The sequence below is a fragment of the Drosophila ananassae genome, chromosome 3R (genome assembly GCF_017639315.1).
Source record: "Drosophila ananassae strain 14024-0371.13 chromosome 3R, ASM1763931v2, whole genome shotgun sequence".
Lineage (NCBI taxonomy): Eukaryota > Metazoa > Arthropoda > Insecta > Diptera > Drosophilidae > Drosophila > Drosophila ananassae.
The window spans coordinates 25,332,568-25,346,681 of NC_057930.1; the positions used below are offsets into that span (position 1 = coordinate 25,332,568).

The window sequence follows — 14,114 nt, forward strand, 5'->3', positions numbered from 1 at the left end:
ATTGAATATTTATTTTATTTATCTGAAATAAGCTAAACAAAGGGAGCAAAGTATCACTTTGTGCTGACAGTGCTAATGACAGAAGTGTCTCTAATTTACTGCTAAAACGATTATTTTATTCATATTTAAAAAACATATCCTAAAACACACATTTTACATTTTTTTGTTGCACTAACTCTAATTAAGACAAAGCTAAAACAATCAATGTGACGACGACCAGGTCGATAGGGCTAAATGCTATATCATCTCCTACTGCCTCCTAGGTTACTTCTCAGGTTTCGTTTCGATAAGGTATTACGTAGATATGGATAGGTTGGATATCTGCAGATCTTCCGAATTGAGGCGCAGTATCTGCTGATCCTCCGAGTTGATGCGCACCAGTTGTTCGCTATCGAAGCTCAGCAGATTGCTGATCGTGGGACCATTATCCGCTTGGTTGCTCGTGTTGGGGTTATTGTTGTTGTTATTATTGTTGCTGGGGTTGCCGGGGGCACTGTTATCATACTGATGCATTGGCGGGACATGTTGCTGCTGCTGTTGCAACTGCTGTTGCTGGTGGAGCGTGTGCTGGTTGTGCTGCAATTGATTCTGTGAGTTAGAATGCCCGACAAGGACCTGGCTATGCCACCTACCAGATGATTTGAGGTCAGATTCCACTGCGGATTGCTGCCAGCCCCAGGACCTCCGCCGGATGTCAGCAGGTTGTGCATGGTGAAGGGATTGTTGAGATTACTGAGATTGTTGATGTTGTGACTGGTGCCAGGAGCAGGCTTAATGTCCGTGCCTCCTGCTGCCCCCGCGAACTTGGACTCCCAATGACTAGTTGCCGCATTTCCGAAGGGGTTGCCGTGGAATTGCATTGCCTGTTGCTGCTGCTGCTGATGTTGCTGCTGCTGCTGCGGCTGCTGTTGGTGTTGCTGCTGCGCCATCACCTGCTGGGCAAAGTGGTTATAGTTATTGCCCAGGTCGGGGGCCCCGTACTGCTGGTGGGGCTGCTGCGGCTGCTGCTGTTGCTGGGGGTGGTTGGGCGACATCAGCTGCTGCTGCTGCTGCTGGCCGTTGGTGGGCGTGGCCGCAGAGCCCATGTTGTAGGGGGAGGGGGTGCTGTTCTGATTGTAGTTGCTCGACGGCGACAGGGGCTGCGGCGAGGGCGTTAGCTCTGGAGGGGCTCGGTACGCCAGACCAAAGGGTTGAGGTGAGGTATCTAATCGCAATCGGTTATCAACACAAGCTTGTAAAAATAAAATGCGCATAAAGGCTAAGCACTTACCTCGCGGTTCGGTTTTAATGGGAGGTATACTTTGAGCATTCCAGCAATTCATGTTAGTTTGTCCTAAGAGCGGCAAGCAAACAAAAAATTTAAGTAAATAAAACAGTTTTTAACTATAAATAAATAATCACAAAAACAAGCACAATGAAATAAAGAGGTAGAACAATAACAAAAGGGCCAGGCATCGAGTTAGCTTATTTATTAATTCGCTTTTAAACCCAAAAATATCAGAACTACCTAATCATAACAAAAAATCATAACAAAGTTGAAAACTAAATGAAAAATAATCATGCATAAATAAAATCAAGTTAATAATGAAACAAGTTAATTAAATATTTAAGAAAACTAAAAAACCTCATAAACTTACTCAGAATTCAAATCTATTTATGGAGACTTGGAGCAAAACTTACTTTAATCTAAAAACTCCAAGTTTAACAAATAAGATATATCCATTTTAACTTCTTTTCTTTTTTTATTAAGCTACGATATTTTACAAAATATTTTTACCAAACTTGTATTTTATTCTTTATATAAAAATATCAAATATTCCTCGAAAAAACGACAAAAATTTCATGTTTCATGCTTTAAGTTGATTACAAATAGGTTTCACATTTCTCCTGACTCCTGTCGGCTCCAAAAATATTGCTATAATTTCGACTATGCATGTAAATCAATATATAAATATAGCAAGGACCTTTCCTCGTTATTTGTTTATTAATTACTTGTTAATATCGTGATTGTGGGTGTGTGCATTCAGTGAGTGAGTTGCTAATAGTTGCTAATAGTCTATTCGATTAATACATCATCGGGCGATGACTAGTTCAATTAAGTCTTTGTATACCGAAAAAAAATACGTCAAATACGAACACTATTTGACCAGGTAGGATCAGTTGGATGGCTGGCATCCCAAGACAAAGTACCCAAGGAGACCCAGACACAGATGGGGAGAATATCAAGAAACACAGAGAGAGAGACGAGTGGGGGCGCCCCCAAGATGGAGCGCCACAAATGGAGCCAACACCAATGAGTTATGTGGCATAATAGGGACAATGACAACTGATGACTTACTGCCATCCGGATGGTCGCTCTGTTGCAACTGCTGTTTCTGCTGCTGCTGGAGCAGCAGGTGCATGGGATCACCGCCAGTCTTCTGACGTTTCCGCTTCAAGTGCGCTGGATCTATAAAACAAAATATACACACAAGTTGTACATAGATTCGGGATTTGGTTTTAGTTTTCGTTTCAATCAACGCAATGTTCTACTCTGAAAATTGAGTCATTTGCTTAAATACAATAGTTGGTTTCGGTTCGAACCCTCAAAATGGGCAACCTGGACAATAACAAATCATTCCTCCACCCACATTTGGGCGAGGATTTGGGTTTTATGCCTGGTATCGCTTACAAAATATTTAGCCAGTCAATGGCTGCTGGGGGGAAGGATACTTTAGCACAATTTTATCAAATATAAAACAAATACAAATTTTTTTCGGGAGGACTGGCCTCCGGCAAGTGGACGCCAGAGCTTCCAGGGGAAACAAGGACTCTCCCTGGCTCCTGGCCTGTGTCCGACTTGCTTCGATTGAGAGTTTCGTTCGTTTGCCTATCAACAAATGGGTTTTTTAACAAATGGGCGGTTGTGTTCGGGCCTAGTTCAGGCCATTGGCTGCTGCCAACCGCTTGGCCACCTCTTCGGGCGTGAGAATCTCCCCGGCGTCCACGGGGGCGTAGTAGGCGGAGGTCTCGTCAAATTCACTGGCCGCCGCCAGTGGCGGAACACTGGTGTACAAGGCGAAGTGCTCGGCCTCGGTCAGGTCCAGGTTGGGATCCAGCTGGACGTTGAAATGGCCCTCGATGGAGCTGACCAAGTTGTGCAGGCTCTGGCGATCGGCGATGGCCACCAGCTCCATGCCGCCCTCGCTAATCGGGATGTCCGCCAGCTGGAGGGCGGATGCTGTGCGTCTGTCTAGCCCGGTTCCCACCGACATCGTACTCGACTGGGAGTAGGCCTCGTTCCGCTGCTGCTGGGGCAAGCTGTTGGCGCTGTCCCCCTTCAGGGGGATGTGCACCACGTCGGCGTTGAGGTAGGCAGGTCGCTTTCCGGAGACACTGCTCACACTGCGGCCCACGGGCTTGCCCAGCTTGGAGCCGGGCTTCTTGGCCTTCACGGGGCTGGATTTGCTGGGAGCTGGAGTAGTAATAATGGGAGCTGCCGACTTAGAGGACCTGAGCGACGCCCTCATGGGGTCCTGCATGTTGAAGTGTCCGATGCTCGGCTCCCGACTGTTCGCCTTGGAGTCTAGCAGCGAGCACTGGTCCTGGGCCAATTCCGGCTTGCTCTTCCGCCGGGAAAACAGCTTCGAAAAGAATCCGGGCTTCTTCTGCCTGGGCAGGGTGTTGAAGTTGGGGTTCTTGGGAGTGGGCGCCGGGGGCAGGCGCTTGTTCAGCGGCGACTCCGCCGTCGAAGGCCTGGCCTGGACCGTGTTTGCCTCAATGGAACGGTTCTCAGCGTTGCTGTCCTGCTTGCGAATCCGTTTGGGCGGCAAGGGCGGCAGTTTCTCCTCCTCGGGCGGGAACGGAACTGTCAGGATAGCCGGCATAGGAGTTGGTGGCGCCGGCCGTGGTGGGACCGGTTCTGATGTCTGGGACTGAGAGTTAACCTCAATGGGATCGTAGTGCTGGTGGGCATCTTCCGGAGCACACTGGGACATGGGCGGCGTGGGCGGCATTATGTCATCCATGGGTATGAGAACGGGATTCTTGAAAGCTATCTGCAGGCTGGTGTAAGTTGCGGCGTCATCAAAACTGTCCTCCACCATCAAGGGCCCTCCCTTTTGCCCAGTTCCCACGACCCCAGCCAGTTCGTTCTGCAAAGTATTGTTATAGGTGTCCCTCTGGACTTTGTAGTCGGTGTAAATCTCATCCAGTTCTGCCACTTGCTCCAGGAGATCGTTCAGAGTCTTGTCCTCCTCAGTGATATCCAGAGTGGCCTCCAAGCCAGAGTCTAGGACGTCGCCCTCAACGGTGGGGCTCGGTTCGTGGGGCTGCTGTTCGATTTCGTTGGACTTCATCCACTCGGTGATCTTGTCGTTGGCCGACAGAGGACGTGGCGGCTCCAGCTGCTGACCCAGCTCCAGTTGCTCCAGCTCTCGGACCTTCTCATCAATGATCGTGTCGATTTCCTTTTCCTGCTCGGACCGCAGGCGATGTGCCTCAGCCTCCATGTCCTCGGGCGTGTGATCCGAGCCGTGATCGTGCTCGTGAATTATAGCTGAGTGTTCCTGCTCAAAAACCTGCTCCTGCTGCCCCAAGGGCTCCTGGCTATAAGCCTCTTGCTGTAAAATTTGATCCTGCTGGAGCACTTGCTCCTGCTCTAAAGATGGCTCCTCCTGCATAGGTTCCTCCTGACCAATAAATGGCGCCTCCAAGACTGGCACCTCCAGCTTAGGTGTATCTAAATCAATGACCTCAATCGTGGGCGCCTCCCGCTTGGCGTCCAGCGAAAGGATCTGCTGAAAAATATCTTCGTCGGGCTTCCGTTTCAGGTGCCGATGAAGATTCCAGAACGTGTGTTTACCTGAATCCAATGGCACGTACTCGAATGCCAGCGCCTCGCTGGTGACTCCGTCCGAGGGACGTCGCAGCTGTATGAAGACCTGAAAATATTTTATAAGTTTTTTGTATTATTTTCTCGATTTTCGGATGAGAATCCTACCTTGGCGGGCTCTGTGATGTCCAGGGTGTGATAGCGCGGCGTCTTAAAGGTAATGGCAGTCTGCTTGTGGACATCCGTGTGCTGGAAATCGCCGAAGGCCTCCCACACACTCTGCCCGTTCTTCTCCTCGAAGAAGCGCACGGAGATGTCCTCCTTGGCCACCTTTTCGCAGAGCAGGATGATCTGGGTGTTGCCCAGGACGGTGGCCGAGCAGCTGCACAGCCGACAGATGACCAGATCGGACATGGCCTTCTTGTCGAAGATGGGCTCCGAAACCACCGGCGGCAGGGGCGAGGTGAAGCGACCCTTCTGCTCGCTCTCCATGAATACTTGAAAGCACAACCGAACCGAGTTCAGGTCGATGCTGGAGGGCTGGAAACGGTGCGAGAAGCCAGCTGGGGGAGACAAGTTTATATTAGTTTATCTCAGAAGATAGTCTCATAAGTTAGTCTTACTCTTGAATGGATCCACGCGGATCTCCTCACGCGCCTTGAGTGCCGCCTCGATGTCCTTCTTTTTGACGCACTGGATGCCCAGATTGCTGAAAACGGCCCTCATGGTTTCACTGTTGATTTCCAGAGTGCAGACACCCTTCTTGCAACCCTCCTTGCCAACCAAGTTGTGCGGATGGGGACTGAAACACAAGTTATTAAAATTTAGGCTTAAATGAGTTATAAGTCCAAGAAGAAGTCTTACCGATGGGGGACATCTTTGGTCACACACGAGACCACGACCACGGCGCGTCCTTTGTAGCCCACTATCTCAATAGTCGGATACGTCTTGTTCTCCGGCGTGGAGTTCACTCCGGGAATAGAACCCGCCGATCGACCCTCGCACTCGTAACGGAAGCGAAGGGCCTTTCCCGCCGGCTGCTCCGTGATCTTCACGTACGGTTTCTTCCGCACATTCTTCGACGACTGTGACAGTTGCTGCTGTTGCTGTTGCTGCTGCTGCTGTTGCTGCTGCTGGGCCGGCAGTCCGTTGTAGTTGAGGCTCTGTTGGCCATCAGCCGCCGGGCCTGGCCCAGACGCGGCTACGTTGTTCTGGTTGGGAAACATTTCGTGGCCTATTACTGCAAAAAAATGTAAATGTTTTGTTTGAAAATAAATATCTAAAGGGGTTTACGATCCTATCAGTTTGAGATAACACTTAAAAATAGATAATTTGGCAACAAATACGTTTATAGTGTTTTCTGTTATGGCCAAAAAAAAGTTATGGCCAAAAGCCGAAACAATTCCTTGGCACGAAATCGAAGACCGCCCAGACAAACCAGACGATGACGGTGTTAACCGAAAATAAGACCCCCAGATCCCTTCAATTTTTGCTGAATTATGAGGTGGAAGTGGCACATAGATATGTATGTACAAAGTTCTCTATAAGTATGCTTCTCCTGACCAGTGGCTATGACGAACCAAACCGAAGAACGTCTGAAAGAAAACTGAATATGCGGAGAAGAAACAGAGAAGAACCATGTCCCTCTATCTTCTATGTGGGTGGTAGATTCTGACAATATTAATGGGTCTATTTAGGGGTCATTAGGCAGATGCATGATTTCATAAATGTGCAACGGAGAGCGGATGCAGTTTCAGTGCAGTGGTTGCTCCTCCTCCCTTGCCGGATGAATCCGGGTGCAGGTCTGGTCCGGTATAGTCCGGCTAAAGCTCCGGACGCCTTGTTTAAAAATAAACATTTTGCGTAACGCGGCCGCAAAGCGACAACTCTGCCGCGGATCTGGCGGATCGGCGGCAGCTCCTCCTATGTACCAGGTAGTGCATATATAGATGGGCGGCTGTATATAGATCGCCTCGCGGACTGGCCTCCCCGGAGATGGGAGAGCTTTTTATTTTGGTTTTTGGCGAGTTTGGAGCAATCCAAACAAAACATTTTATCAATGATGGCGCATTGTCAACGACCATAGCCGACCGACTACATATAATAGGTAGATATAGGTGGATATATACTCGAACGAAGACTAAGTAGCTGTATGACCTCAGAGTTTATTCTCTGATCGTGTCTAGACATTGGTCTGCCATGGGTAGTACACACGTCAATGGCTGACAAAACTAATGCCCGTGCATTGGTCCGATCCGAGCAGATTCGATCGGTGGGGCCAGAACGGGAGCCAGCCAAACGTGTGCCAATTATTGGTCTTTTCTGTTGTCTATATATTAAGAAGATATTATAAACTCTTGTTTTCCCAGCCGACCAAAGCAGATGAAGATTTCTGTACACAAAGACTGACTAATCGCCTGGAAGAGTTTGTTTATTAAATACACCTCTGCCCAGCTTCTACGCCAAAGAATCTCTGATGATTAATATTATGAAGCAAGGCACTGGGATGACATTATTTTACATCCAAAAATCACTGAAAACCTATAATATTCTCTCGAACTATAGCACTCTAACACATCTGTTTTTCTCTAGAGGAATTCGATTTCCCGATCAAAGTTTCTACAGCTGTCAAATGTTTTTTGTACGTCAACCGAAAATATTTGGTCTACAAATCATATTCCCAGGGCAGCAGCTCTCGAAGGCGGCAATATTTGTGTCTTTAGAGAAGGAGCAACAAATCAGAGCCAATAACCTCCGGAACAACCTCAGGCCGAAATTTGCCCAGGAATAAATGATAAATCAAATCCGAAATTCCCACGTGCTGTCATCCTGCATGGTGTTTTTGGGAAGGAAAATAAAAATCTTAAAGTAGCAATTGTTGAAACCGATCAAGCCTTGGCAGTTCATAGAATATTGGGGGAGAATTACGTCATTAAATTATTTGCATTTTGGCGAGTATGAAACGGCAGTTGGACGACTGCCAGAATTTGTAATTTTGTACAAAAACGAAATCATATACTTGATTACAGATATTGGCCATTTCTGCCGCAGTTTTTGGAAACTTAATCAATCACCTTTCACTTATCACGGCCGAACTTTGATGGAAAGTGGCTTCCAAGCACAGATAAGAATCAAATTATCCGGATATTCGAATCGATCTAATAGTTAATCAATTACAGTATTGTCACTGGGTTTCGAGATACGTTTCCGTTTCTGTTTCACTTCAGCTCTTCAAAAACCGCACCGAAAACGAACTCTTTTGTCGCTTTGCTCTTGAACCGCGAGCTGCCCGCTATAGCTATATATTTTCGGATCTATAGATATTATAGAGAGAATTATTTGATCGAACCGACGAAATAGCACTCGGCAAAAAAAAACGTCTTGAGTACTCGCCTAACGTCTGAACACTGAAGCGAGGAAAATGTTTTTGGGAAGAAACACAACACAGAATTCTTTATGCACGCTTCGCCAGCAAAAGTTTTGTCGTCTTCGGAGCTTTCTGCTATTTTTATTTATCTTAATATATTAAACATTTATTTTGCCTAAAGTGATTGCCCGAGCGATATGTATCTGCTTGTGTTTTGTGTCGTGTATTTATTGCTTTAGCTTTCAAGGAATTTTCTCTTTCGTTGTCCCAATTTTCATGAAAATTCTTCAACTACTTATAGAAATATGATTTGCAAATGACATTTGTAGCGGATTAGTTTGAAACTTAATTGAAAACCTAATCGACGATGTCAATAAACTTTTACTGGGAAATGTGTAAACAAATGCACGACACTTGTTCATTGATTGTGATTCGTAATCCTATACTGGATAGTATATAAATAAACCAATAACATGACTAACTTAAATATCACTTAAATGTCATATTTAATTCAAATTAAAATTAACGTTTACCAACATTGGTTTTATCGATAATAAAAATTCATCAAGGATATCTCTCCTATCCCAAAAAAGGTTATCGGAAAACGACTTCCGGTCAGCTACAAGCTTTAATAGAAATGAATTTTATTCTTTTTTTATGAAGAAATATTTATGAACAAGTTGCGATTAAAAAATTTATAAAGCCCGGCACAGAATACTAATGATTCACTCTCAATCTTTGACTCGAACACGTCATTAAAACGAAACATTTGTTCGAATTTTTTCGAATCTTGCAACGAAAGGGGAACAAAGGCCTGTCTATAAAATATTTTTGCCAAATATTAGGCCTCATAGCATCGCAGAAAATATGCCTAATCCAAGCAAAAGATGTACAGGTACATTAAAAATGCATCCACGGGGGTTTGTTTGTTTTCCCACTGAATATAAACACACAACGGGAGTATATTTGTACACAAGTGGAATATATTGTAGGCATATGGTTGTAGGCCTCTGGGCTATATTGGCATTTCCGCTTCAAAATCAGCAGCGAACAAAACCGCCCGGCACTTGTCACCAACCGACCAATCCGCCTTGAGTCTTTGGCGCCAGTTCAACGGGTTCTAATGAGTTTGCAAGAACACGCCTCTATGGATCTATGCTGGGCGGAGGATATATATTGTATAATTGCTTGAAACGAAATGAATGAATGCAGAAGATTTTCAATAACAAAATATCTGAATTTCCACGAAACCGAGTGACTCACAAGACAATATAAGCTATAGGCTATAGATTGAAAAATCTGAGGAATGTGCTCGTGTGCCACCCACTGTTGCCAAAAATCATTCGGAAAACGCGTGACTCCCGCCCTGGGAAGCGGATAAACAGAGCGGGAATAGGTCAGTTACCCTCTGGGATGCAATCCCCCTAGTCCAAGACATCAAACACTGGAATTTCCCTCAATTTCAATCGATTAGTCGAGTCCAGTTGAAAATGTCAGTCAATGCGCTGTGGCAAGTCACTGGCCAGGCAATTAGCCGACCAAATATATTTATATTAGCAATTCCTCATATGATTGGCGATTCTATCATCCGCTAAACCGACAGGAGATTAAAACCATTCATAAGGCGGCCAAATCGCAGCCCCCACATCAGATAGGAGCGGAAAAGCGTATCGTTCAGACTGATAGTGGCAGCAGACCAGGTGCGGCTGGCACATAAATTCTAAAAACAATACTCCAAGATAACCGAAACTAAGATTAAATGTATAATTTTAGATCGCAATGACGTGATCAAAAAGAAGGTTAAATAGGACCAACTAAAAAAAGCATTTTTAAAACCTTTAATAAAATTCAAACCATGCTAATGAAAGAACGCCTCTTCCTTTAATGGGCGAAATGGATGGGCAGCGATCGGCGTCGCTTATCTGCCAGTTATGACTTCTTTGGCGAAAAATAAAAAAAGGTAAATAAACAAAATGAAATAAAAACAATTCGTTCGGTCATTTAAGATGCTAATTTTATGCAATTTCCTATAGCGAAAAAGACAGAGAAAAAAGTTCTTTTGGCGCCAGCACCACAAATTAAGATTAAGATCAACATCAAAGTAGCAGAAGCAACCACCAAAAATTCCTCAGGTTTTTTGAGCCCCCGCGAGAAACGGGTTCTACCCAATGTCCCAGACCCAGACAGGCGAATGTTTTTAACGATCTTTGGCGTCAAGCAATTTACAGCTCAAATAAAAATAAATAACCGATATGCTGACAAATCGATGGAACTAGTTCCTAGCTGGGGGGTTGAAGTTTACAGCGAAATGGACTCATTTTCAAGCTTATTTTTGAATTGGATTTCGGCACTATCACTGGCATGTGACATGGACTTATCATCAGCCAGAATATCATTGTTCTATCATTTTATTTGAATTATAATTCACAAACACTGACACACACACGGATTGAGAATTCCTGTTGATTGATGATTTGCATATAGGGCTTTACCCACCACCTCCAGATCGTATCTAACGTGACGGAGGGGGCATATGGGGAAAACTACAATATATACGGAATATCATCTATTGACTTGGCCTTAGATCTCTGTTAGCACTCGAGATTTGTAAAGCATTGATGACTTGCTAAAACTAAATAAATATTTCTGTTTTTCGCCTTGTTTTTCTTTCGTTCATAGGTGAGTCAGCAGCCGGTTTGCACTTGACTTGGACTGCAGTTTCCTCATCAGAGCTTGCTCCGAATTAACTGAAAGTGGTTTTCTGTCGATAATTACCTGCCAACTAAGACATGGTTTTCTGGATGGTATTTGTCTGCTCTTGTTGCTTATTGATTAATATTATTATAATTTTCTTTTTAATGAAAAAATCACGAACCACCAAGGAATTTAAAACGAAAAAGAATTAAACTTGAGCGCGAACACGACCGCGAAGGCATCGAGTCGATCTTGGAATGAAACAATTGAAAACCTCTCCGGGCTATTTGAGTGGCCGCAAAAAAACAAATGCAAGTGGAACTCAGTGGGGCAAAAGCTTTTCCCAAACCACCCCCTCACCCCACAGCACCCCACCAAAACACACACACTGGTGGCTCGTAAGAAACTTTCGTTTGGGACGACGCCTCATCGGCAGTGGCAGCAGCAGCACTAAAAGGCAAAAAGCCAACAGCGACTGCGCTGCCATGTACACAGGTGTTTTGGCCATTATTTCGGTTTATCGTTTGTATTCACAGTAGATTATTTAATACGCAGGTGGATAATTGCCACCCGAAAAGCTTCGGGTTACACTGTGAAAAGGACAAGTTGGGAAAGGTTTAATCTCATGAGGTCTTAAGGTATTCCCCGAATCGGAATCTCAAGGACCAAACTGAACTGATCTGAGTAATACTTTGGGAAATACAAACTCATTAAGTTGATAATATATTGTTGGTAAATATTGTAGGAAATGTATGGAAATGAATTATCGTGATGGCCCAATAATCAAATACTGCCCACAGTCTTATCCCAAGAGAAAAGCAGTATAGAACCTCATTTAATAATGCTTTCGATGAGGATTTTCCCACTGATTGGTCCAAAGATCAAACACAGTAACGGCTCTTTAGGGGACTCACCCAAGTCCAAGTCAAGGAGTGATCTGGAAACTTGTTATATGCATTGATCACTCGAGCTGCTAGTAGTCGCGGGTTCACCTGAAATATTCAACACAAATAATCAAATACACTGTGTGCTGCACTTTCGGTTTCCGCGGGCTGGCAGGCAGTGTTAGTTATCGATCGAGAATTTTGAAAATGGTGCCGTTATGCAAATTAATCAAATGGAAACGGGCAAGTAAGTCATATTCGAATATTGGTAGTTGAATAATGGCTGGCACACACACACACACAGAAGCGGCAACTATTACAGAAACCGGTTGCTATTATTATTTATATATAAAAAATAACTTTTTTTTTATACTGTCTTGTCTTTTTTTTTTTTTTTAATTTTTGCGCGGGCACAAAGCGGGTGCGATAATATCGGAATAACAATGGCAATAACAACAACGAAAACGGCAAACTTTGATGGGAGGAGAACACAGAAACAGAAACTATAGAAATGGCAAGAAATCAAGAGAGAGAGTCTGCGATATGACGTCGTTTTAGGGAATTCCGGGCTTTATGCTTATGCGATCACCTGGTGCGGCGGATTTTAATTTTTTTAATATTTTGTTTTCGCGCTCTCCCTCTCGCGCTTTCAGTTTCGACGTTGTTTTTGTTAAATTTTTATATTTTTTTGGTAATATGCCTGCGACGTCTCTGGTCTCTGGTTAGGTTTTCGATGTGCCGTGTAATCTAATCGGTAAAACGCTCATTTTTAATCGAAATTATCAATACGTGCCCGTGTTATTTGCTGTTTATAAGGCAGCGTATCGCTATTTTTTTTTCTCGTAATTCAAAGGCAAGTGAAACTTTCGGAGCTCAATTGAATTTTTATATGATTTTTACTTTTTATTTTACTTTTATCTCAAACACACAGAGCTCGTCCACAGGTTTTCTGGTATTCCAACCTGTCTCCGTCTCCCCAAGAGAGCGGCCGGGAGAGTCACTGGGGAGCTGGTGAGCTTTTGAGCACGACGGCAAAGATAAATAAGGAAACACGAAAAGCCAGTAAGGGCGATATAACCACGGAATCACGGACAACCGATCTCGAAGCCAGCGAGTTGAAGACTAACTAAAAGACTGACTAAAACAAAAAGACGCTCCGCGAAAGACAGCGAAACTTTCAATATCATACTGTCGTAGCTGTCCCCACAAAGACGCTCAATTTCGCTGAGCTTTTCGGGGAGTTGTTGGTGGCCCCAACGCACAATTAGTCACAAAAACAACGCTTCCAAGATCTAACCTAAGCTTAAATGGGAGAGAAAAAGAGACTAGAGGTTTTTAAGAGAGTGCTGGCTTCTGTAGCTGGGCTGAGTCACGTCCCTCCGATCTCAGTTTTCCGATGTCAGTATTAGTTTCTTCCAGCTAACAAAGTTTCAAATTACTTATAACTGTCCACAAACTAGTAATAAAATAATTCCAATAATTGCACCACTTGCTATGGCTACCTCATGGCTATTCCCAAAAGTAACAATTTTGGGAACCATGTCCAATAGTTTTCGAATAAAATGAATAATACTATTTCTTCCAGTGCTTTTAGTTGTGACTCATCCTTTGCAGCTCGTGTAGCTGCCTCGGAAAAGCTCTTCCACTTTTATGAATGAAACCACACGAAGCGCCTGATGTCTGTGTCTGTGTGGAACATGGACCCAGCCGACTCCCAGACCCCATCCCCATCGGCCGACTGGGAGGCTTGAATCAGCGTACAATTCCTGGAAAAAGGATATTATCCTGCGCCGGCATTTGTTTTGGCATTTATGTCCTACTGCGAGTAGGAGTCCCGAGTCCATGACTCACTTGTTCCGTGTTCTGCATTCCGGAGCAACTTTCACTTTCTGGCCGGACGACCTCTGACATTCGATACGCTATTTTCCTCAGAACTGGCATAGTTGCTGATTCATGTTGGCCTCTTAAACATCGAATTAAATAGAATATTATATAATTCATTTGCTCACACTTAATCAGAGCAAAATAAGCGATAAGAATTTTTAATTTTAAAACGAGATGCTGCTTCCTGGAATCTGAAATTATAGTTGACCAAACAATAAAATTTAATCGGAACACTCAGATACAAATACTCAGTACAAGTACTGAAAAATGACTGAATTATTATACGACCCAACACCAAGTCCCACCCCAAATGAGCGCCTTGTATCCACATGAGCTAATCCCAAATAAATAGAAATTATGTCAAATGTTTATATTGAAATTCCAAAACAATTTCCAGAAAAGTGTGGAGTGGGATGGGAGTCCTTACCCAACTCGCAATGCCTTGATGGCACGAACGAAGAACACCACAAAA

General features: G+C 44.3%; 1 protein-coding gene and 1 long non-coding RNA gene across 7 annotated transcripts; one reads left to right on the plus strand and one right to left on the minus strand.

Annotated features, from left to right (window-relative positions):
* Positions 1-94: 94 nt before the first annotated feature.
* On the minus strand, positions 95-12,908 carry LOC6497916 (embryonic polarity protein dorsal). Of its 6 annotated transcripts, XM_014906400.3 has the most exons (10): positions 12,671-12,900; positions 11,789-11,866; positions 5,678-6,053; positions 5,437-5,615; positions 4,982-5,376; positions 4,844-4,922; positions 2,339-2,449; positions 1,271-1,333; positions 633-1,204; positions 95-576 (listed from the first exon to the last, which is right to left on the minus strand). In XM_014906400.3, exons 3-10 carry the CDS (start codon positions 6,037-6,039, stop codon positions 295-297), a joined length of 2,043 nt encoding a protein of 680 aa, XP_014761886.1. In that variant the 5' UTR covers positions 6,040-6,053; positions 11,789-11,866; positions 12,671-12,900; the 3' UTR covers positions 95-294. The 6 variants fall into 6 exon arrangements, with proteins under 6 accessions (XP_014761886.1, XP_032307760.1, XP_032307758.1 ...); XM_032451869.2 differs by lacking the exons at positions 95-576; positions 633-1,204; positions 1,271-1,333 and having other exon boundaries at positions 1,973-4,922; positions 12,688-12,908; XM_032451867.2 differs by lacking the exons at positions 95-576; positions 633-1,204; positions 1,271-1,333 and having other exon boundaries at positions 1,973-4,922; positions 12,671-12,908.
* Positions 11,257-11,674, plus strand: LOC123257441. The gene is made up of 2 exons (XR_006507520.1): positions 11,257-11,558; positions 11,620-11,674. It is a non-coding gene; the product is annotated as an uncharacterized LOC123257441 (long non-coding RNA).
* Positions 12,909-14,114: the final 1,206 nt, after the last annotated feature.